The sequence below is a fragment of the Ciconia boyciana genome, chromosome 8 (assembly GCF_034638445.1).
Source record: "Ciconia boyciana chromosome 8, ASM3463844v1, whole genome shotgun sequence".
In the NCBI taxonomy this organism is placed as follows: domain Eukaryota; kingdom Metazoa; phylum Chordata; class Aves; order Ciconiiformes; family Ciconiidae; genus Ciconia; species Ciconia boyciana.
The window spans coordinates 52547482-52572791 of NC_132941.1; the positions used below are offsets into that span (position 1 = coordinate 52547482).

The 25310-nt window shown below is 42.5% G+C and overlaps 1 protein-coding gene across 1 annotated transcript in view; it reads right to left on the minus strand.

Moving 5' to 3' along the window:
* The window catches only part of NT5C2 (5'-nucleotidase, cytosolic II), a 63056-nt gene that overhangs the window by 12021 nt on the left and 25725 nt on the right, over positions 1-25310 (minus strand). The window contains exons 3-5 of the mRNA XM_072870223.1: positions 18927-19000; positions 2188-2305; positions 689-784 (exon numbers count right to left, since the gene is read on the minus strand). Coding sequence (XP_072726324.1) covers positions 689-784; positions 2188-2305; positions 18927-19000 — 288 coding nt within the window. The remainder of the gene's footprint in view (positions 1-688; positions 785-2187; positions 2306-18926; positions 19001-25310) is intronic.

Consider the following 25310-nt stretch of genomic DNA (forward strand, 5'->3'; position numbering starts at 1 on the left):
GGGCCCTGAGCTGGCCTGCACTTGCCTTCCATCCATCCACCCTCGCAGCAGGGATACGAGGAGACGTGCTGGGACACATCAGGCATGTAGCACTGTGGTCCACTCTGCTCCCTAAAGCACCTTCTCTGAGGCAAGACAAACACGAGCAGCCAGGGAAGGCTGCAGGAAATGGCACGCAATGCCTCACTTCTGACATCCTCAAAGGTCAGAAACATAAAGGGGTAGAGCAAGCTTGTTCCTTCCCCAAGCCAGCTCAGGCCCTCGAACTTTCCTAGCAATGGCTGTGCAGTTAACAGTCTCATGGGGCACAGGTCCTCTCTGCTCCCAGCACCCCTTGCACAATGTCTTTGTCTTAACTGACAAGCTGCTGATGTTAAACTGTGCCAGGACAGGTGAACAGCCCTTGGATTATCCCATCAACCCCTTCCCACAGCACACTTTCTTCTATTCCCAGCACACTACAGATAGGTCTGTGCCAGCACGGACCTTTCCTCTATAAACACCCTGGGCTGTTGCTGTGTCTGGGACCCTCAATGCATCCCCAGTCAGCCCTGGAGCTGTAGGAACAGCAATACAGCATCTGCTGTTAGCGGAGTCCCCGCGACTCCTTATACAAGGAGTGCCTGGAGGATCAGTGACACAAAAGAGCGTGTTAAGTCAAAAAGAACAGCCAAGAGTCAGCACTCACCCTCTGAGGAAATTAAAGCCATGTGCACACACTAGGAGGTTCCCATAGGCATCAACTTTCAACAGGTTTCCATAGTGGGTATCAAACACCAGGCCTCTGTTAAGAAAGCGATTTAAGATATGAAGAAGCAAACATATTAAGTGGTGACCATTTTAATAGCAGTTCTTTCCAAATCAGCTCTAGAACAGCTTGCTCACTTGGCGTGGGGCATCAGAACAGAGTTGCTGTTATTGTACAGATGGGGTCCCTACTGTCCCTTTTACCTGACTGCAGGTGAGCAACAGGAGCCCTGCATTGCCAGGTGAAAGCTACAGCTGATCTGCTCTCCACAGACTTGAAAATGGAACCGTTTAACCTGGCAGAGGCTTAGCTATGCATGTACCAGGGAAGACGTGGGCCTCCTCCACAGGGTCATGAATCTGACACCTGTGCTTGTGGTTCCCTGACAGTCCTGCTGGGCTGCAAGGAAGAGCGAGGTGTGATAAAGGAATTCCTCCCCTCTTTTTCATCACTCTGTCACAGGCAGAGCCAGATGGGGCCTGTAACTATTGCACAAAATGCTTTGGACATTCCCGGTTCCAACTGCAGCAAAACTCTGTCTCATTTATCTAATAGCTTGCACCTGGAGCCACAACGACATCCCTTCTGTCCCCTCCCTGGGATGAAGGCTGTGGATTTAATGGTGTCTTCATCACAAGTTTGTGAAGGGCTACTGTCTTGTTATGGGCATGGGCGCACCCAGCAACAGTCTCGGCATAAAACATGCTGAGGGGAGGGAAGGAAGGAGGTTGCCAGACTGAAAACTGAAACAACAAGCCAACAGACCCTCTGGCCAGTCTTTTGTAAAGAAGCTCCAAAGGAGTCAAGAAAGCAAAATCCAGCAAAGGCACAAGTGGAAACAACTTAAAGGCGCAGAGTTAGATCAAAAGCCTTGTTTAAAACAAGCAATGTCCTTTTTACCTCTGCTACCAAATGACAAAATGTAAGAATTTAGTAACTTTGCACCATTAACTTTGCTTTCAGTGTTTGATTCATCTAGACAAGTGAACTGGATTGGTCCCACTTTTGTTGTTGTTTACTGTCAGCTTAATTTTCAGGATGTCTTATGCGCCAGGACACTATTAATTAAAATCATTAAAGAAAAATGTTCTGAGACATTCTAGCAGCCTCATGGACAATAACGGCTCCTTCTCCCCTTGATTTTGTTTTAACTCCCAATCCAACTGTGTCTCTGCTGTCTTTGCTTTGAAAGGTTATTTTTGGACCATGTTTTCAGCAGGCCTCTTTTCTTGCACACTCCCTCTTTGCTGGCATGGATTCATGTGTGCAAAGGCCCTCCACATACTGGAGCAGTCTGCTCCCTTCCCCATGATCTGTGGTCAACCACAGGCTTCACAGGCACAACTCTGAAAACCTGGCCTCATGTGTTGCCTATGAACTTTACAGAACAAATATTCAAGGCCTCAAGCAGGCTGGGTTGGTATCTGTTAGTCATTTACCTGGTAGGGAATGCAGGATCATACACAAAATTGAGCAGCTCATGAGGGTATCCAATGGAAACTAATCTTTCTACGGTCAGGTCAAATCCAAGAGATTCGTATTCAGGGGATTTATACACTGTACCAAGATGAGATTTCAGTTAGAAAATTTGAAAACAGCTAGGGGGTTAAACAAGAAGGCAGTTAAAAGTAATGTACCATTCACCCTCCTCCCTCCTCCACATCACACGTTCCCTTCTTCGCTCCTGCCTTTCGCTGCCTCGGGTCCCCCAGCCCAGAGCCACGGTGGAATTAGCTCATGCTTCAGGACTGCAGCCGAGTGGAGCTGCAGTTCAGGTTTCAGCAGCAGAGTGTACCAGATTAAATATCCATCAGTATATCACAGCTCTCTGCATCAGGAAAAATGTATTTCAAACTGCAGCTCCTCTCCCTGCAGTCCCGTTAGGCAGATGCATGAACGCTCCCTGTTCCACCTGCTCGGATCGGGTTTTGGTTTGCTGTGTTTTCACAAAGCTGATGAAGAAACCAATAAATTTTGGGAACACATGTATTCATGGTTAGAAAGCCTGAAAGTCATCGCTGCTGTGCTACTGTTACTGCTCTGGATACAATCCCAAAGCTTAGTACTGTCTCCAGATTTCATCTTAGGGGAATTTATGTTTGCTGCAAACTAAGTTAGCTTGAAGGTAGACCTGTCAAGTTAACATACGATTTGTTTGTTAATAATACCATATGGTACTGTAAAAATCTGTTAGCTATTACCCTTGTGCATCAAAATGCTACTCTTTTAAGCAAGCTTACTGTTCTCACATTTCAGAGGAGCTGCTCATCTGTGACACACACCTTAGCTCAATGCAAAAGAAATGGACTTGTTCAACCAAGTCATTCCTACCATCAGGCCTGTCTTCTTCCTGCAAGTGACCTTCCTGTGTACTGGAAATGTTACTGCTTAATAAGATCATTAAATTAACATTTAAAAGGAAATCACTGTGTTTCTATGACAGACAGAAATCACTGTGTTTCTCTGACGGTGTGCTTACATTTGCTGCATGTTGCCATCTTAAATTGGTCCTAAGATGTAACAAGGTCAAATACAACCCTTGACTGCAGTGAGGGTTATCATGGGTTCAATGGGCCCAACTGCCTCAAACACTTGAATATTTCAAATTTAGCTGAGTGAAATACAAAACTGTGCAAGTTACACAGTAAGCTCGTTAGAAGACAGACTGCTTTTCCTGAGAGAGGTCTAGCACATCTGTGGGCCTCACAATATATATTAATACACATTGTCTATACTGCCCAAGTAATCACCACTATATATATACTGTGGAATACAGAAGCTCAATTTGAGAGGAGAAAACAAGTATGTAAAAATACTACAAAAATACTAAAAAGGCAAGGACTATAGAAGAAACAAGACTGTCAAGACTCAGATCATAGTAACCGTGACAGAGGGCTCCTGTATCTCTTAATAATCTAAAAAGCACCAGAATCCTAAGAGTTAATTTTCCCCATTAAACTAACACCATTAAAAACGTAATGAGCAAACCTGTAATGTTCTTAAACAGATAACTAAAATCAATAAAACAGTTATCAAAATCTTCAAGCATTATTATACCAATGGCAAACGTCAACAACATGATACAACATTCAATGCACGTAGTCTTTTCTGTCCTTTAGGAAAGGAAAGGTTGATTGAGCTATAGATAGGAATAAGCAATCAAAAACTACAGCTAATGAAGAAAGCAGTGACTGACAAGGCAATTCTGGGGAGTGAGCTAGAGTTGGAGGGAGCAAAAGGCAGTTAGGTGATGAACAACATTGTGAGAGTGACACCAGAGCATCATCTGGAAAAAGGAATTCCTCTGATGCAGGACAGTAAAGGCACTTCCCAGGGAAAATGGTAATAAATACACCTGTACATACTCTCAGAAGGTGAAAGCGCTGCAAAGCTCCCCGTTATGTGAAGCAGCCTCCGGTCCCCCGCTCTGTCCATGAAGCTGCTGCACTCCTCCTCATTAGCTTCCTGGGAATTTGACCATGTCACCAACTTATCCATAAAACATCACTCCCAAACAAAACACTTCTCCAAGAAAACCCTGCTCTGTCTGAACTCACCAACCATGGTGATGCTGCCCAGACACAAAGGAAGTGGTTCATCAACAGCTCCAGCAGAACCTTTCCAGAGAAACTGTAGGGCTCTCTGTTAAACAACCTGTGCATCTTGTTAACGTTCCACCAGAGAATGGCTGTGGTGGGACCTGTGGCCAGCTGCTCACAAAATGCCCTCACTCAATTTCTTCCTTTTTGTATTTGCCTCTTTGTCTTAGATTTATCCCTACAGACCTCCTTTTAACTCTCCGAGTCTAAGGAAACAAGCTGAAGCACCAGTAGGAAAAAGGCTGAAGAACAGATGTCAACCTCGGCCTTCATCATCCCAAGTCTCTGTTGAGGCAGTACTGCAATAGGATTAATCTGAATGTTTCTTTTCGGCGGGCAGTTATTCCCCTTACCTCTCAAGCTCTAGATTTTGCTTCCTTGACATCTCTTTGAATAAAACTAAACTACTAGCTCATTCATGCCTCAGGTCCTTTCCCTATTTTTCTACCACTCCACAATATCTGGAAAATGAGAGCCTTCTCCTTGATATACAAACTAAACAGAGACATGTGAAACTGGACTCCTGGAAACAGGAAAGGCACAACAAATGTTCTCCAGTTACCATCATACTTACTGCTCAAGATAAATTTTTCTGTAATTAGACACACAGCTGGGAACAGACTGAGAGCTCACCAAGCCCACCTTGACAGCACCCTACACCACAGCACATCCTGCATCAATCGGTACAAGCCACAACCCACTGACATTTCTCGTAAGCTGTGCGAATGCCTGTTTCAGTAACATGAGCTTCCAGGCAAACAAATGATCCACCTCCTTCAGACCAAGTATGAACAGGCTAACAGTGCTGCAACTACGGCAGCACATTTGGGGAAGATGCTCCAGCTATGTGCATTACTAGATGAAAAAATGTATTTCAATATTGTACTCAGGGCTGGTCACTCTCTCTTGTATCCTGTTTACTTCGGGCATGCGTGGGGAAAAAGAGTAGGGAGAACAGATCAATTTTTTTTTCTGCAGCTGCATAACGAAAAAATAGTTTTAAACTCTCCTGGAACATCCCTCTTCCTCAGACCTGGTTGCTGAGACCACAACTGGAGATAATTTATGTGCCATGGTGATGCCATGAATTCAGCTATTTGCCATGCAGTGTCTCCCGTGCCCAGCTCTTTCACGCAGCTGAGAGGGGCCCAGTCTTCAAGCATCCCCAACTCTGTGACAGGTGAAGAGGCAGAGCCATGAACCCATTTTCAGTGTCCTTGCCCAATGCACGTGGGACAACAGTAAAACCAAAGCACATGCTACAACTTATTCTGATTTCTTTTTCTCTTTCTTACTACCTGATGGCCATGTCTCTGCCACCATGCCAAGTCCCCGGCTCCAGAGGACCATGTTATTTTAATAGTCCATGTTCCAACACAGGCAAATACTTCAGCGGCACAGGACAATCGGCACCCAGCGCTCGTGGATTATGCAACCGGGGTGGAAAGAAAACAACCGAAGGTTTAAAAAAACCAGAAGCCAGTTGACAGCATTTCAGCCTCCCCTTAATACCATCACTTGGCTTAACATTATGCTATTGAAAGGTAAAAAGCAGTACCCCGGGAGTGAACGTTGCAAGCCTTCAGGTCTGTGATGAGTGCGGACGTCCCTTACACAGTACGTGCTAGGAGGGAAGCCAATCTGGAATGAGCAGGGGTTGTGCAGTAAGGTATGCAATTCTCATGCATTTGTGTGGTTGTTTTTACCTTTGCTGCCAAGACACATACAGTAACAATTTTATAGCCTTCCTGAAAAGGAAAAAAAAAAAAAAAAAAAGAAAAAGATCTCTACAGAGGCTCCAGCTTATGCAAAATGCTGCTGCCAGGATTTTAACTCACATGAGGCAGATGCAGATTCAGAGTGTCACTCCAGTCTTGACGGAGTTACACTGGGCTCCCCTGTTAAAGAAAAAAATCAGACTGATTTTAAAACTGCAACAGCTCTGTGCCATGTGGGACTGTATCGGCTGGAGCTCTGTCCTCTGGTAAGCTCAGAAACCGGCCTGGCAGCTATTCCAAATACACTTACAACTGATTTATAGAGGAGGCACAGTTGGTAATCGTGCATCCTGCAGGCAAAATTCTGTCCTCATACCCACAAAGCAGTCTCAGATCATCAGCTCAGTGATAATTAGGAGGAAGAGGCTACAAGCACATTGCCCAAGTGACACAAACCCTTTGAGTTTCTCTCAGATGCAGAGCAACTGGTTCAAGAAAGGGTCTCGTGCTCTTTCTGGGGCTTTGCCATTATTGTCCATTCCTCAGTTGGTGAGAGATTACTCCTTTCAGGGCACTCACTTTCTTTCACACCACAAAACGCCTGCACATGTCAGCACAGGAGACTCGGGAGACTGAGTCAGGAGCTACTCCGGGAATCTGAGAAGAGAATTTTGCCCTACATCTGAAGGCACTCCCAGCGAGAGCCTTGCACACCAGGTCAGTCTGACGTAGCACGTCTAAATTCAGTTACATACTTTAACACGCTTCCGCTTGGGCTTTTATGTGCGAAGCATTGCGGGATAAACTGGTACCAAACCTGCACATAGTGCTGCACCGTATTGCAGTGCACCGGTCTGCAAGCACACACAGTAAGAAGACCAGACCTATTCTGCAACTTACAGGTATGCACAGAGTAATCAGGAATAACTGTGAGATCCAATTTGCACTAAATACAAAGCTGAATGAGTTGGAATGATGTTGCAAAAAGGACCCACACAAGTATGCAGACCTCCTGGAAGACTTCTCTGAAAACAAGTGTTTAAAGCCTGTTTTGTTTCAAAACTAATAGCTGGGGAAGGCTGTAGTGCATGTGATGGCTCTGTTTAAGCTGTGGGGAGGAGAAAGTCCTTCAAGGGCTGCCCATTTCTTTCCTTGTTCCTCCTCCGCACAGACAAAGATTTCAAATGCAGGCAGGGCAGCTTCTCACTGAAGATGTAACATGGTTTCTTCCAGGGCTTGTTGATGCTTCTTACAAGCTAGTCATGGATCATAGGAGAGAAGCAGGAGCTAAAGTTACAATAACCACTCCTTTTTGTGCTGCTTCAGCCATGTCACTTTTGTGAGGTACGTTTGCTGTCTCAAACTGCACACCTGCAAGCCAGTCCTGCCTAGCCATTTTATTTCCGACCACTACGGATTTGGTGCTGGTAAAAGCTCTGAATTGAGAACAGTGGCAACACGCTGATTTCCCACACCCCTGAGGCAGCTTTCAGGAAGTAGCTCCTCATCACCAGCACCCTGGTTTAGGAAGGGAAAGATGAGCTCGGAAGGTTGCTGCAGTAGCAACAGAAGCCCGCAGAGTGAGCAGCTCCTCTGGGGACAGAGGCAGGGCGAGGACTACTAAATGATGACCTGAAGTCTCATTCATCCCTGCCCCCGGTTTTTCCCCATCTGTCACTCTCTTTTGCCAGTGTGCTCTCCTATGACGTCCTAGCATCTCCTGAAGGAGTTTCATCCCTTCCATCAGCCAACTCTTCGCCTGCCCTCCCTCCCATCTGGAAGCCGAGAGAGCAGCCCAGGGAAAGATGCTCGCAGTGCCCCCAGAAACACCCCCGCATTGGCAAGGGACTTACCGGGAGCAGCTGCTTTCTGTGGCTGGTGCATCGCCTGCTCTGACCCTTTGGGCACATACCACCTCGACTTCTTCCCCACGCAGGGGCTGAGAGCACTGTCTGCGCTGTGGGCTTCCCTGTCCTCGGCCCTGGCCACTGAGAGTGTCTTGGGAATTGAAACACCTTAGTCTACCCCCAGTTTTGTCTGGCAGATGAAACTAATTGGCTTTTGACTTCCAGGTGTCCAGATAAGATCAGTATTTCTCAAACTAGAGGTGATGACCTCCTCCAAAGGGTTGCAAAAAGCTTTAACAAACACTCAGTCTTCAGAAATTTTACCCGCTATCTGGGTTCCCCAGAGGTCACATAAAGACAGATAAGCCAAAAGGTGGACAGATAATGCAAGGAGTTTAGCCTTTTTTCTGAAGGACAGGAAATGCAGCCCAATTACTTTGTGTTAAGTCTTGAAGAAATGAAAGTAAAATAACTAGAAACAGGTTATTTCAGTTGCTGCTTATTCCCCAGTGAGTAAGGCATGCAAATCAGTTAGGGACATATATGGACAGGTGGGTAGCTAGTATCCAGATTTATATACATCTCAGGCACAACATGCATAATTAAGCTTGTGCAAATACATTTCTGAAATTATACAAACCTGACTTAAAGAGCAGGATCAAAGTGCTGCTCATTTTAAATGTTGATCCATATTCTGAATTGCACCACAAATAATGTATTAGAAATACAACATATAAATGTTGTCCTGATGAAAAGTGCTTAGTTAAAGCCTTGAGGACCAGGATCCCCTTTTACAGCCCCATCCCCTATAACAGTACAAGTATCTGTGTATCCTGCCTCAACAATGTCTATCAAATGAGACCCTAGACTAGTGTCCCAAAATAGGATAGATCTATCCCCAGAGCTCTCCATTATGTCAACATCTCCTCTGTATGTAGCCCCAAAGCTGGGCATTTAGTGCCAGCTACCGCCAGGATGTGTGACAGTCACCCCTCCACAACCAACCAGACTGCTAACTATTTCACGCAATCACCAAATACTCATTCCCTGACACTTCTGATCACACCCAACCTGCAACTCCAGCTGAGAATCCAGAGGGAAACAGTGAGTGACCAGTCCTGGAGCTGTTTGGGACATGGAACTTAGTTAAAAAATAACCCCACTGAAGCAACAACACCAATTAAACACACTAGTAAGTGTTGGGCAGGCATTCCACATACTGCCATAGTTTGAGGAAAGTTTGTCTCAGCTGTAGGGCCAGAGGTCTGAGGATTCTCAGAAGTAACCAGGTAGTGAAGAATGCTATCTGACCTCTATATAGATACCCTGAAAGGAGGCTCAGTATTATCTTCATAAGCCGTTACAGAGCAATGCCAGTTTTCATACATAGTCAGAAAAGAAGAGGATTTATGCTCTAGAATACTAATGACTTCAGCTTCTGTGTTATGGGGTCTTTTCTAACCAGGGGAGATGTTGTCAGGCACTGTCACTGAAACATAACGAAAGGGAAACGGTAAAGTTCCAAGCTACGCTGCTCTCTATGTTAAAATAATTCATTACTTACACAGGAAGGAATCTGAAATGTCATGTTTAAGTTTCACACCTAGGTGTTAGCTTCCCTTCGGTTTTGACAGCGGAGTCAAAGTGCTCAGCTCTGACGGGAGCCCAGACTCACTCCTGGCTTGCACAGCCTGGCAGATGCTCCCATTTTGCACTGGAAACACGGCACAGGATTTTCTTTTCCGTGAGAACTGGAAACACTGCAGAGGTACCTGTACTGCAGGAGCCTCCGTACAAACACGCTCAGCTGGCTTGGCAATCCCAGGAGCGGGGGTAAGCACAAACCTCTAGCTCCCCTTGCCTTGCATTTCTCTTTCCAAAGACCCATCAAGTGTTACCTCAACTTCTGCCACGGCCACTGCAGACATTTCACTTCACAGCACCCTCACCGGACACGAAGGGAAAAACAGACACTCCTGTTTAAAGCCCTGGTTGTGTACAGCACTGGTTTCAGTTCACCTCTGCCCATGTAAACATGTGCTTGCTATGTGCCTCCCTGCGTGCAGGGCAATGGAGTCGTGCATGTTTGTGCTGTGCCCACCTGGGAGCTCAGTGCCTGTAAACAAACTGACAAAGTGGTAAACGTGCCTAACTGTAACCACAAGAAATCCCAAACGAAACCCATGGGACAACTCATATGTTTTCAATTAGGAATGTGGTGAATCACTGACTTGCCATTTGTTTATGGACTCGGCTGAACTGTGACCATAAGGGATTTGTCTACGGTCAAAACAAGTTGAAAAACAGCCAGGAACAGACCCCAGTCCTCTTGTCTCTTGGGTTTTGATTTTAACCACTAGACCATAAATAAAAATGCACTGTATTATGCAAAGCAGAATTGTAGTATTTCAGCCTATATTTAAATTGAGTTTTCATAGTACCGAACAAACAAAATGGGTAGCAACAGTATGTTTTGTTTCTTTGAATTCACTCAATTTTTCAATCTGAAATGAGAAGAAACTGCTGCCATATTGATCATAATTTTCATCTACCCAAAGAAACATTTTCAAACACAGAAGTGTTCTGTGCAGTAAGACAAAGCTGAGCTTTAAGCACACTTCAATATTTAATGTACCTTTTCTATTTCACTAGAAATTATGTATTTGTAGTGATCAGCAAACAAGACCTTGACAAAACCTCCAGGTGCATCCCAGGATATTCTCGTACGCTTAACACACAAGCTGCTCTGCCGTGCATGAACAGCCAGATCTTGCACTAAGCCTCTCGTGGCCACAGATGGTTTTGACAGTAAATCTGATAACAGGAAGCAAGGCAAGAGTCACTAATCATCAGAGGGTTGAATCTTTTGGATCTGAGCTTTGGTGGCTCCTCAGCACCCTTTTCTGACAATGCCAAATACAGCGTTCTGGGTGGAAACCAGCACACGCCTATAGAGAAGCACAAAGGCTCTGCAGTCCGCAACTGCAGCAGTGCCCATAAAGCAGCTATGCACCCACTCTGCAGCCTAAGAGCCATGGAAAATTCCTTACCTCTAATGCTCCTGCAAACATCCCCAAGTGCACAGCACAGCTTTCAGCTCTAAAACCTCTAACCTGGAACCGTATCAGCTCCTATTCTCCCACTCTGCATGCTAAAAGGATCTGTAAAGACAGGATTTGTTGTTGCTTCAAGGACTGACGCAGTATTGTATGTTCAGCTTGGCTCTGAATTGCTGGGTCTACACTTCAGGTTGTTTTTAGTGCTGTGTTTCTACTTGTTTTAAAAACAAAAGTGTTGTCAAGTATCATCAGCTTTAACTCTTCCCAAAGCAGGCTTATTAGTGCTCTCATTGGTAAATTCCAGATATTTTTAGCTTTCTACTGCTGCACTTTGTTTGCCTTCGATGTAACAAAGATTTGGGCTGTTTGGATATGCCTCAGAGGCTGGCAAAACAGAGCTTAGTGTTGGAAAGATTTCTTCTGCTGAATAAAAATGCATGGCTTGAGGTAACAACAACAGCACTGAGGTCACATTTTGCATGTTGAGAGAAGCAATTCAGACAGACTCTGCATTTCAAGGAAACTTCAGTTTGTCTATTTTAATAGTTGACATAACATTCCTTTGCACTGGAATAATATTTTAAAGATGACTACACAGTCACCTGTTCTTTTATGGGAATTTTTTATGGTTTCCCTGACACAAGAGAATCCTTTTTTGTGCTTAACAAGTGGCCTTCACAATTTACCTCTCTCAGATACAGCCCACTGGGAGTCATAATCCCATACTGGAAATATCCCTGCATTTCCATGGAAACAAACTACTGTGCCAAAATACGGGCTTAGTTCTTCAATGAAGACTTCTGAACAGGGAAGAAATAGTTGCATGGGCTTCATGTTCAAACATAATTTGCTACCATCTAGAAATAAAAAGAAAATGACTTAAAGGTATAATAACCATTTACACACTATATCTAAGGCATTATTCAGCTGTATCAGTGTCCAGACAGATCCAGCTTCTTAATTTCTCTCCATAGGCACTTAAGAGAGTCAGCCTCAAAAGCTACACATTTGTTTAACAGTGTGCACCTGGGCTTCTATGTAGCACAAGTGCCCATGCTGTCAATAAGCCACATACATAAGTTTTTCTGTAGTGTGCTAAAATAAGGCATTCACAAAGCAATAGCACACGTGATCTCAGAGTTAAAGCCTTCTGTACTCTCAGCTTTGGTTCCTCCTACAGAGTAAGCTGTTTGTGTCATCACAAGGGTATTTGCAACTTAATAGTACTTCTGTTGTGGTATTAAGATTACTAGATAAGGGGGTCTATTAAAGTGAAAAATACCTCCATATTTCCATCCATCTGGCAAAGACAAGAACTGGCCATTGGTATACTAACAGCCTGCTGACCCAGCTTGGTGTTATTCTCATGTTTTTAAGAGCAAGAAAACAGAATATAGCAGCTTTTGAAACTTTCCTTACACTGTGAAGACTTGTTCTTTCAGCAGCTTCTGTCTAACACTCTGATTCTCCAAGAATCCACAGACAGCAGATTAGCAGTTTGTCAGTCGGTGATTTACTGGGATGTAGCAAGCAACACATGCTTTCTCCACTCCTCATTCCCAATGCCAGCATGCGAGATCCCACAGCTCCAGACCTTGGTTTGCTCATTACACAGCTTTAAATGGTCAAACTCCAAAGAGCAGCAACACAAAGAGAGCAGGGACAATAGCCACTCGAGCACTGCACTGGTATTTGAAAAAACATCAAGCTCAAAGCATACTAGGAACAATTTAACTTCTCCATTTGCCTTTAGCTTTAAAACACTAATGGCTAAATCAGCCTCTGAAATCTACAAAATCTGCACCTGTTAAACTGGAAACGTGCAAATGTGAAAACACAGACAGCAGATGTGCAATAGCCAAGGCATCTCTCATTTTTTGCTGGGACAGTTTGAAGGCTACTGTTGTCACATCTACCAATTCCTTTCTCTAGCCACCATACTATTTCTGTACAACACAAAGAATTGTATCATCCAGAGAACGGGGAATGAAGCAAAACTGCTTAGTATCTCCTCAAAAGAGCCTCAAAGCCTGTAGTCCTTACATCATGATGGAACTAAAGACAAACCTTTAACCTAAGCAGGAGAGCCTTGTTAGAACATCTCTATTGGAGTCCAGTACCAATAAACAGACAATAACAGTATCTGAACAGAAGAACAAATATTTCTTTGTAGTTGCAAACATTACAAGCTCAGCAGCTTTTTGAAGTATTCAGTTCAATCTTTCATGTATAAAACTCCCACGTTTATACTTTGTTTTTCATCTGTGCAATCCAGAAATTTTTTATACAAGGTACAAATTCATTAGTCCCATTTCTCAGTTGTGGAAACTGAAACACAGAAAACTGATACAACTCAGCTACAGTAAAAATACTAGATCAATTGAAGAACCAGTTCTCAATTCAGCTGCCACCTTTTCTCCCAGATCACAGGCAGCAACAAGCCAATCCTACCTTCTCGTTGAGTGTATCTTTTCCAGAGTCAACAGGTAAAGAAAAACATTTCAAAAATAAGATGTGGGTGTGAAAAAATTCCCTCTCCTCCAAACTGCAAAGATGGCTTAGACACAAACGCCTACTTGAGGAAGGGGCAAAACCTGTTTCCGCATGTTGCACTTTGGAGTAAGTTGGGAAAGACTAAAGCTGTCTTTCCCATGATCTTTTCCCATGTGATGAGAAGGGAAATGCTACAGCTGAAAGCATAAGCAATTTTGCAATAAAATCTTTGCAGTGCACCAAATCTTGGCACTAAGTTGCCAATGTTTCCAGGACACAAGCTATATTCCAATCAGATTATGTTGTATTAATCATATTTGCACACAATAAAAACAGTATTTTTCAAGCCTTGTTTCCCCTTCTTTTTTATTGAAACAGCTTTCAGCAGCCAAAGATAATTTTATTATTGATTTCTGGAGAATGTGGAAGCCGCAGTGATTTAAGTACAGGAAAAGCATTCCAAATGAAAGCATCCTGCCTACTGATATTACATCTTGTCTACCTCAGATAGAAGATAAAACCTTCAACAAGGCCATAACTTTTGGAGAAGGAGGGTAGTCACTGAGGAATCTTTTCAAGCACAATTGAGTTTGTAATTCTTATTAATTCCCTCTCCATCTGCCAACGGCCCGGTGTGAAATTACAGCCTGTTTGAGAACGTCACTGCTTTAGCCCTGCTCCTGTCAAGGGACATCTATCAATCACCTCATTGTGCAACCTGTCCCATTTAGGACCTAGTAATGCCAAGGCCTCCTGCATTACTTGGATCCAAACCTACTAATTACAAGTGTAGCTCCCACTGAGAAGGAAGCAGCCAAATAAAATGCTGTGTGAAACCAATCTCTCTCTGCTGCATTTCCAATGGGCCTCACCAACTTCTAGTCTCAGGTGAGTGTTGCAGTGAAGACTCTCTGCTGACATACCTTTATCTTTCTTCCTGCAGTTTGCAGTAAACACAAAACAGAGAAGGCTGTAAATCTTTTGGATTACGTGCAACATTTTCCTTTACCAAAGCATGGGCAGTTTTGACAGTACTAGTAAAACAGGAAGGCAGACCAGAATTGTTACTGACTACTGGTCGTCTAGCTACTCAGGATGAATAAGGAGAGATGAATCATTCTCTATAATGATAACAAAAGAAACTACTATTTAGCAAACAAAATGCTCTACAAAAGGACCCTCCAATCTCTCTAACTTAAGGATTTAAACAGGAATTTTTCAAAAATTCTCAGTTCTGCCCTGACAGCAAACGCAGCCCTTCACAGGTATTTGCAGATCCTGGTGTAAGGCCGTCGCTTCCAGGGAGCAAGGGAACCCTGGTGAATCGGCACGGGCCTCGCTCCCTGGCTGGCAGGCAGCAAGGTCAGCAGCAGAGAACGAAGGGCTGCTGGGGTGATGGCTGCATAACATCACAGAAACTTGTCTTAATCTCCGCTAACAGCAAGGGCTGAAATAGCTGATGACTCTTGCTTGCGTCAAGCCCTCCAAGATTTTAAGCAGCAACTATTTAACTATACACACAAACCACAGTCAAACCCTGCTGTTCTTCCTGCTCCTTTGAGTTTCCTCCCAATAACACCCAGCTTAAAAGAAACATTCTTTTATGTACTAAATGTGATTCACTAACACAAGCAAACCAAAGAGCTCGAATAGGAAGGGGACAGTCGGCCCCATACACAACACAGATTTCTGAGCCGCTAGTATTAGTGTATCCAGCACATAAACCTAGGGAGACTTGGGAGTTTCCATACATGTAGAAGATCTTATTCACCCCATGAGGATGCAACAGCAATCCTTGATGGGAAAACAAGGAATCTAAAACCTGTGAGAGTTATTTCAATCTGCTTTCATTTCATTTTGAGCTTGCAGCATTAAAATTAATTCTAGCTGTAATCATAGTGGCTACAAATTCAGCAATTTAATGTCCACAATTTCTCAGAAGAGAAGGCTAAAAACTTCAGGCTCTTGTCTTCAAGACAAAAAGACTTTGTTTGCCCAACCCACCCATTAACAGTATTTCTCAACCCTATGCAAGGAAAGAGACAAACACAATAAGAGAACATAGAAGTAATTAACAAGAATTCAAAGTTTAACCTCATTTTGACTTGAAAGCAAATAAAACCACTGTGGCAATGCTGTATCAGACAGCCTTGAATTTTTTCAATTCTGAGTTAAGTGGTCCTTTAATTTAATAAGGCTCAGAGATATTACCCTATAAAACAATGCATGAAATTGTATTTTATGTGCAATGTAACATGATGATACTAAAACTGCTGTCAGTTGGCAAGCTGACATTCTCAGTCATGCTAGTAGTAGAACACATGATCACTGCAGCATGTGTGTAGTAGCTGTTACAACGTACTTCAAAATGGAAATGCCATGTCCCTACCCAAATTAGATTCTTGTAGGCAGAAAACAGTGTTATTGTAAGTAGGTTTGTGTCCTTAAACTCATAAAGTACAAGAACAAAACTGTCTCAAGCTTCTAAAGTTCAAAATAAGTCAAGTGATTCTGACTTCCCTGGTACTGAACCACCTCCTAAGCCAGACTTTTGGTGCTACCAGTGGCCACTGATTTGGGAAGACGAAAGAGAGAAGAGTGACAGTGTTTTCTTTTACCGACACCACAGCCTCCTCTTCACAAGATAGGTAACTCAAGATGTTCCAAAATAATAATTCTTCTTCTGATTATTCTTCTAAGAAGAATAATAATTCTTCTTAGACTGTCAGCTATGGGATGAATGTCATCAGTTTATTTCTGATGTGAAAGTTCACGACACAGAGTGGGGAAAGGACGTGGCATATAGTTTTTGGCAGGGTCAATGGCTCCGACTGCCTTCAGTCACTGAATATGAAGATTGTGGTTGGGATATTTTTAAACAACTTTACAGAAAAGTGACTTAGCAATATCTGAAAGTAAAATGCAGAAAACTAGATGAGGAGCTGATGACACTGGAGATGCTTCTGTTCCTCTTCCTTGGTCTATTTACATGTCTTGAATGGTGTCCAAAAGGCTTCTGCTCAGCATGCACCATCTGGTATGCAGATACCAGTTCCAGATGTTAAATTACAGCTAAACTAGCTTTTTACATTATTTTTTTCTGTTTTAATCTAGACAGTAGCATGTCCATGTGAAACACTGTGTAAGGGATAACATGCCCAAACAGAAAACACAACAGGGTCTAATGAATGCACTACAACACGCTAATGTAATACTTCACTTGCCCCACTTCTTCATTATCATTTCCAGTTAATTAATTATAAACATAATCATATTCTAACACAACACTCTTTAAATCCTCTGCAATGAACAAGTAATTTTTCTTGTGTGTGACAGTTATATATAGCAAATAATGGTCAGATAACAAAAGCCCACATGGAGAAGAAAGGATGACTCTGAGACATAAGAAGACAAACAGGTAATTTTGTATGTTAATTTCCCAGTCAAGTGAAAAAAAGGGAAATAGTACTTACCAGGCATAATGTTTTTCATCTGCAAAAGGCTTTCCAACCCAATTACATTCTCACAGCTCCTTGTAAAATGATCTGCCACTATTATCTCTGTTGTACCACGCAAGAAGTCATAGGACAGCAGCTTACTCCAGAGCGGTCCAGATTTCCAGTTTTCTGCTCAGACCACATCCCGTTTCTTTTTCTGCACCATACCCTGTCAGTCAACTCCCCTGAATGCCTTTGCCTGCTTAACTGTAGCACTGTGATCTTTCAGCCTTGGAAGTCCCAGGTTTCCATGTCCCTGGGCACTGTTTTAGGATGCTTGAAACATTCACATTTTTTCCTCTAATCAAACCAAGCATGATTTTGTGGGTAACACCACATTTGCTCTGTGTTTACAGGAACAAGCAACACTTGAGTAAAATGAACAGTCACAGAAGTGAGGATAGTGCTGAAGCTCTCCTTCTGTCAGAATGAACGTTAGCAACACGCTTCATGCTCCATGCCAGCCCCACTGGGATCACCTGAGTCCTTGGGAAATGCCGCCAGTTTGCGAAAGGCATAGAAGTTGTTTTTCCGTTACCGAAGTGAAACCCACAAGTTGTTTTTTTTTAAGCATTTGTTCTTGAACAACTGTTCTGCACTCCTTAAAGGCACTGCCACAAGGCTGTCACAGCTGGGAAACACAACCACTGAAAGCACGCGCCTGAAGTCAGATCCAGCAGAGATTAACAACGATACACTTCAGGACTTAAAAAGTGGCAGGAACTTTAAACAGATGTACAAATGAGGTGTTGAACAACCAAACCTTTTATATATAACTCCCGCCTCATGGATAACTGCTTAAAAGCACAAAAGCAAGTGATCTAAATATAAACTGCAATTACCTGCCACAGCCTCTAAAACCGCTCCTTGCAGCATTGTGTTGAACCATGAGCACATGTAAACCTTCCTGCCCTTTGCTTAGCCACTGACCCCGGCTCCTGTGACCCTCACACTGTCCCTAGCCACATTACTCATCTCTCATTCCTTCTCAGTAGACACAGTAACTAGATGACCATAGTTGACATACTGCATTAACCTATTATTAGGTGACCCTGACACTCTACCTCACATTTTCTCAGTTTATATTCACAATTCTAAATTGAAATATCAAGGGTGATAGGAACTTTTTATCCACAACCTTGGAAGTGGTAATGAGAAAGAAGGCAGGATTGTACATGACATCCTCAGTTACAGCCTGTGTGATACTATAACGTAGGAAAGTAGAAGTGGGCTTTTTACCTCTTCCTTCCTTAAAATACATAACATTATGCAAGTCTGATTATGCAGAAAATGGTAACTTTACCCCCCTTCATCAAAAGTCTCAGAGAACTTGCCTGTCAAGTATTTGAAAGATGGAGAAGTCATGCAAAAAATTTTATGAAACTAAAAGGTCTTATGCAACCTCCCAAAGCCTATCTGCCAAAAAGAATGGGCAAAGCTTTCTAAAGGAACTTGTTCAGCTGATATAAGACACTCCCCCTGCCTTGCCTCTTCTCAAAATGAGTCACTGATGTGGCCAAGCAAGGAGGGGGAAAGAGGAAAACCTATTAAAAAATGACCCTCCCAGGACACAGAAGAACCGGCTGGCTAAAGGTGTAGCCTGCCATATGCATCAAGGATAAAAGAAATCACCTTGTTATTCAAAGCCAAGCTTGCATCAGGGGCAATATCAAAATATAGTGGAATCTAAGGAAGCAATTAGACTTATTAAGCTTTGGTTTCCTTGACACCCACAATCACTTGAAACTGTACTACAGCAACATGGCTTGTGACCAAATACAGCTTGCAGATAACAAATTTAAGGGAACCACCTGAAATGAAAGTGCAATGAATAGTGAACGATATATTTGCTAATAGAAGAAGCACCTGCTAACCAGAGTAGCCCAACCAGTAACTGTTTTTTGCTCAAGAAGAGGTAATATTCCAAACTAAGTCAATGACAAAAAAAATTAAGAAGATACTCACCAGCAAGTGTATAATCCATATCGAAACCAAAGCACTTTATCTTTTCCATGGCTAAACTTCTGTTTACAAAGACCCTGTAAAGAGAGGAGAAATAGCGCCATAGGTATGAGCATTTTCAAAATAATCACGTTTTAGAACAAACACATTCTGCCAGCTGTCAGGATGTCTGGCTCTCTTAGGTCAAAATAAGAAAGCATACCTGAAAACAGAGGTATGTTTAATTTTTTGCCATGACTTCTCCTGAAGCAAAGCCATGACTTTGCAGGGTTATTCTAATTATTGGTATGCTGTCTAAAGACATACACGCATGCATGCACACATACACGCGGCTTTGCATGTGACCTGCAAAAATTCCTAAGAATAGAAGTGCAAAATCTCCTGAAGCAGAATTCAGAGCTCAAGTGAGAGGAAACTGGAAGCAGAGGATGGGAAGCAATACAATTTGCTTGATTAAAGCAAATTATTACAAAGAGGTAACAAGGAAAGGAAAAGAAAATAACATTTCTGTTAATAAACTCACAGCATTTGAGCCCTCTTTGGAACTGCATCTGGAAATTCAAAGCAAACCTAAACAGAGCCGTTTCCACATTTACACCAATAGCGTTAAAAACATTTAATAAAGCTCTGAAAAACAGCAACCGAGATAAATTTTCATCCACAAGAATATGCTATTTCTATTGTGAAAATTTTTCTTTTTATTTATAACTCCCCTGCAACTCCTTGACAAAACTGCTATTTTTTAAATTCCACTTTTACTATTAATGCCTATTGCAATGAGAATCTAAGCTGAATGCTTCCAGGCCCTTTTTGATGACAACATTTTAATACATCATATTCAATTTAGTTCAAGTAAATAACATGGTAAAGAAATAGGTCAGAGAATACAACAAAAGCTTTTCTTGCTTCCTGTTCCAGCTACTGCAGTAACTAAGCTGCTTATGTTTCCTTTAAACCAGAACTTTAAACCATACAGCAGATCTGTAATTCAACAGGACTTCTCTCCACCTTCTGTCTTATCTGAACTTTAAGAACGAGAGTCAGAACTTGGCTGCGGGATGGAAGCTGAGCTTCTCAACACTGATCTCAGACAGAAATCCCACGTACTGCTCAAGCTGTGATGCCGAGACAAAACTCTCCTGTATGAGAAAAGTCCCAGAGCCTTCACCTGTACTCTGATTTCATGATGTGAAAATTCTCCAAATATTTAATAAGCGCATTGCCCTCAGCAGAGTAATTATCCTCTTAAAAACTGAAATCGGCAGCACTGCCGTGTAGGAGTGGCACAGGGACAGCGATACAGCAATGGAGACGGCAAGTGCAAAACCAAGCACTCATACGTTCTGAAAAGCTGAAAGAAACCACTGGCAGATTCTCCTCCGCACGCACGTTCTGGGCAGGTGGCCGGCATAACGTGCCCATTTAACTGCCCGTGTCAATCCGCCGCAGCTCAAATTTTAACAGCAAACTGCTAACATCAAACTATCACACTTCTATGCAAGTCGTCTTACCTCATCTCTCACCGATGTGCTCCTTGTTTAGTTCGCAGCAGTCTGATTCATCTACTTGTCTGACTCATATTACACAATTCCTTTAAAACTTCCCTAGTACCGATGCAATTTTGCTTGGATCTGATTTGACTTCAGAAGATCATTATGTCTGAACCAAGCCTTAAAGTACTGTATATCTTCTTGGACAGTGTTCTAGAAAACACATCTGTGGCTAATTTAACCAGTCACTGGATATCGTTGTTGTTCCACACAAATCCACTTGGAATACAGTTTCTCTGGCAATAGTATACTTTCCCCCTAACCTTGCGCACTCTCTCTGGGAGTCACAGTTTCCTGGCAAAGTGCCTGCCTTTGACAATGGGGCTTGTCACTAAGGGGCCTCAGGGGTTATAGATGACGCTCTTTTCTGATAGATTTATGTATTACCTAAACAAGACAAAGTGATGGGAAAAAAACTGGGAACTGGTAAAGAAATGCCTTTTGGAAATATGAGATGGGATCGTAAATCACTAAAATTCACTCCTGCAATAGCTGGCTTTTGAGGAGGTGGAGCAAATTATCCGAATCTGCAGTTTGAATCTGTGTTTGTCTTCTAACATCAAGACAGCTCTGATTTACAAGAGGCCAACACGAAATGCTATTTGGTACTAAACACAGTCTCATACTTCGTATAATGAAGCTGATTATGTTCTGTTGCTGCTGATGCCAGGAAACATTATTTATTAGCTAATTCAAGCACAAGATTTCTGATCTCATGTTTGTGCAGTTTGTTCCTGAAAGTGGAGAGCTTTAAGATAGAATAACATACCTCCAGGGGACACTAGCAACATTTTTTGTCCAACCTGCAGAGTCCAATTTTGTTCTTGCCTCGAGGTTTAGCCCCCAGAGCATAGTTTTCCATCCTTCTGAACAGGGTAGGAATAGGACATTTAAAGAAGCTCTGAAGAGTGTTTCAGAATTGCAGCATTTGGGAACAGTTTCCCAAATGAGGACAAAAAACAAGCACCAAGACGGAGCTGAATGCACTTATAAAAAGGGTAATACGACAGTGCCTGTGAAAGGCGAAAACAAGGGAGCTGTGACCCAAGAGATCTCTTCCAGTCCAGCCTGCCTATGTTTAGATGATGACGACACCAAACTGACCAAAAGCCATGGAAAGATCTCTAAGCCTCTGGCATTTTTCATTGCTTGCTTTCGGAGTATTTACAAACTGGACCCTGGGACTAAAAAAAAAAAACCAGCACAGGTTGATACTGAAGATCTGGAAAAGTTTACTAAAGGCAATGAAACGAACAACATCTATTACTATATTTTTGTTCCAAAATAAGTCTTATGACTAAAACATGAAAATTACTATACCAGTCCCCTCTTGGTAACAGCTGGTGAAGATCTCTCTTTCTCCATCAACTCGTAAATATTGCCTATGACCTAGAAACCCTACGTGGCAGGGTCTAATCATGCCCCAACAGTGCACAGGACCTGGCAGATTTCAAGGCATCCTACTGACTGATTTGATGTGGTAACCACTTCACCCACCAGTGCTGGAGTGAAACAGAGCAAATATTTTAAAAAGCTAAAGAAGGCTATTACACAACATGTTCAGGACAGGAAATGAGAACACTTTAATCAATTTAAACTTGGATATGCCTTGACAGATTAAATGGCAGACTAAACAGTGGCAAAAAAAAATGGAACCAATTTCACGTCTCTTCTGAAGGCCCAGACAGATATTGGGTTATTCTGTAGGCACTCAGGACCTCAACTTTAAAGCCTGATAAAGGATGACGTCTCCCATGCATGGTGCCCCCCTAGACACAAGTGGCTAAGTAGATACTTACAAATATTTACTCCCAGAAGTTTACCAGCTTAATTCAGGGGGTTTACTCAAAGTAGTAAATATCTGCAGTATCCTAGAAACTAAAGATAGAAGTTGAGATTAAATCACCACAACAGTTTCTGGGAAGAGCCAGGTGCGTCTCAGAAGCTGCAGATTTAGCCCGATTCAAAGCTGTGCTTAGATCCTCATTGAAGGTACGCTCAGCCTGATTTCAAGAATACCGGTCAAATGTGTCTTTTGGCTACAAAAATGTAACGTCTCCACAGAAGACGTGGTATAGAGAAATGACAAGAGTTGTTTTTAATGACTATAAAGCAAAACCAACACTAAGACCCTAGGAACCCTAACCACCTGAGAGAAAAGATCCTCTGGTCTCTAAAGGAAAGGATGCGATGACAAGTTTTTTACAGCTCATCTAGATAAACAAAAATCAAAAAAGCTTCCAGATTACAAACAGTCAAGATAAAGTCAGAATAAGAGGAAAACTAAAATCACCCAACATTTTTAGGCAAGGAAGTTTTAATCTAGAATAATTTTTCTACTTGCCAGAATCAGAAGAAATCACACTTTCCCTTCCCCTGATTTTGTTTGTTTCCATTCAGAAAATAATTGTTTTAACTAGGAGCACTGGAGTTCAAAATTAAGCTGATCTAAAAATTTAACAGCACTGGGCAGTAAGACAAATCAAACTGCAGGCATAGCATGAGAACACCCTATCCATTCCTTGTGCTGAGAGGCAGAGGTGGGTATTGCCTAAATCCAACTCCTCAGCTCCACATCTGTCTGCAACCAGAGCATCTCCTTAAATAGGACATTGCCTTTCTCCTGCCTTCATCTTTCCTTCCTGATGACAAACCAAGCTTTATATTTCTGCTTTGAGGAATATCCCTGTGAATCTCCCACAGTTTTGCACTCCCTGTGCAGTGTGGCCAGAGCAGTCCCAGGTGTCGGTGCTTGTGGGGAAGCCAGCTGAGGGACCATATCCAGCCCCATCCGCTCCCTCAGCCAGCACACGGCACAGCTGGGAGCGGGGAGGCAGCAGCCTGGACTTGGGGTGACTTAGTCTGGCTCCGATCCACACCTGTAGAAAAATGGACTTGAGGAGCCGCTTAAGGGAAACCATGAAGCACATTTCCTCCCTAATGAGTTCTTCCTCAAAGATTAAACCCTGCAGTTTGGCCACAGCAGAAGGCTCTCAATGATGACAGTATTTATTTTCTTTTTGAGCTCTACGAATTGTGCTGGATAAGAGAAAAATGTGTTGTATTGCAGGGAAGAAGCAACTGCTGAGCATGCATAAAGGGAGTCACAGAGCCCTTGATATCCTCAACACTGCAATTCACAGTCCTTTATATTTTTACAAGAGAACCGAACTCGGTTTTGTTACTGTTCTTGTCAATCAATTCCGAGGCAGGAACCTAAATCCCAACTCTTCTCGAGTAACACAGGAGAGGAGTGAATGCAGAGAGAGAGAAATGTTTTTATTTTATTTGTGCAAAATCTCAAAAGCATTCTGTGCCCTGAATGAAATTTGCATGTATAATATTCTTGTAATATGACTGACAAAATAAACAAAATGCACAGAATTATACAACTAAGGAGGAACTTGGCACATGGCTCACAACTCATAGCAAGAAAATGAAAATGAACAATGGGAGGCGAGGTTTCTGGAACAGAGCACTTTTATAATGATTTTCCAAATGTGTCTAAGAAATACCTTGCAGCAAGAAGCATTCTTTATCAGGAGAGTATGTCTCACTGGAAATTAAAAAAATACAAAGAAACTTGCAACAGTGCTGAGTAGAACAGCAAATACAGTGGGAGCTGGCTAAGCATGACCTACATGTATGTTTAAAAAAGACTGTGGTGGACAGCTGGGCTCGAGCCAGCCACGAAACAGGGACTAACTAGCCAGAAGGCTCAGATTCCTGCTTCCTCAAAGTTTAGGCACTTTGGTTAATCTTCACTTTATGGACAACTTCCATGTTTTAATAAGCTAGAGGAGTTAAAAAGAAATAAGAGGGAACTAAATGGATTAGCTTTTAATAGCCTCCCATGTCCAAGTTCCCCTTGGCCTCTTTAAAAAGGCTAATAATGAAAAAAAAATCCTACTACTCTTATGACAACTGGATGTTCTATTACTAGCTAGTCTCCAGATGTGGTTGGGGGAGATGTCTCACTACATGACATTATAGTTCTGGTTACAGGTGACTTCCACCAACAGCAGTGAACTCAGATGAATCCCTCACTGACCTTACTTATCTGGCACAAATCTGGCACAAACTGCTTTAAACTACGAAAACTAATGCAATCATTCTTTTGTTGAGTCTTGCCTCTTTATGCAGGTAATGACCATTCCATATATTATTATTTATCATACCATTTTGGTCTTTTTTTTACAATGTTAGATTTCCAGAGTTCCATTTTATTCCTTCTTCAACCGAAGAGGAATATTCTGACAGGTCAGTATGTTTGTAATCGTATTTAGACATAGTGTTTGGGCTTGAGATGACTTTAGGCAGATGAAACGGTATCACATAGGGGAGACAGAAGAAGGGCATCAAAATTTCCTGGCCACTTCTAGTAACATTTCCAACATAGTGCCCTGCAATTTCACAAGATTAACCATCCTTGCACAATTATAGTGACATAAAACTGGAAAATCAGGTTACAACTGGAACTTAAAAGTCTGATGAGGCTGTATCCAGAAACATGACTATGAGCACTTCCCTCTGAAATTCAGCAGGAATCAGATGGAAGGAGATAGCCTTGGCCATTTCTGTTTCCATTGTTTGGGTTTTCTTCCCAGGCAACAGCAAAGTGCCAAGAAGCTCACATATGGATTCCATCCCAAAATAACACCCGTCTGCTCTGTGAAACTATTAAAGCTAGGGATCATGGGACATTTTCAGTGTAATTTCTTTATTATTAATTTGGCAAGTGTTCTGCTTTCTCATAAGCTCGCCCATTCTGCCGCCTTAACACTCCCTCTCCCTCCTCTCTCCAGCGTCCGAAGCACTAAAGCAAAATAAATACAGA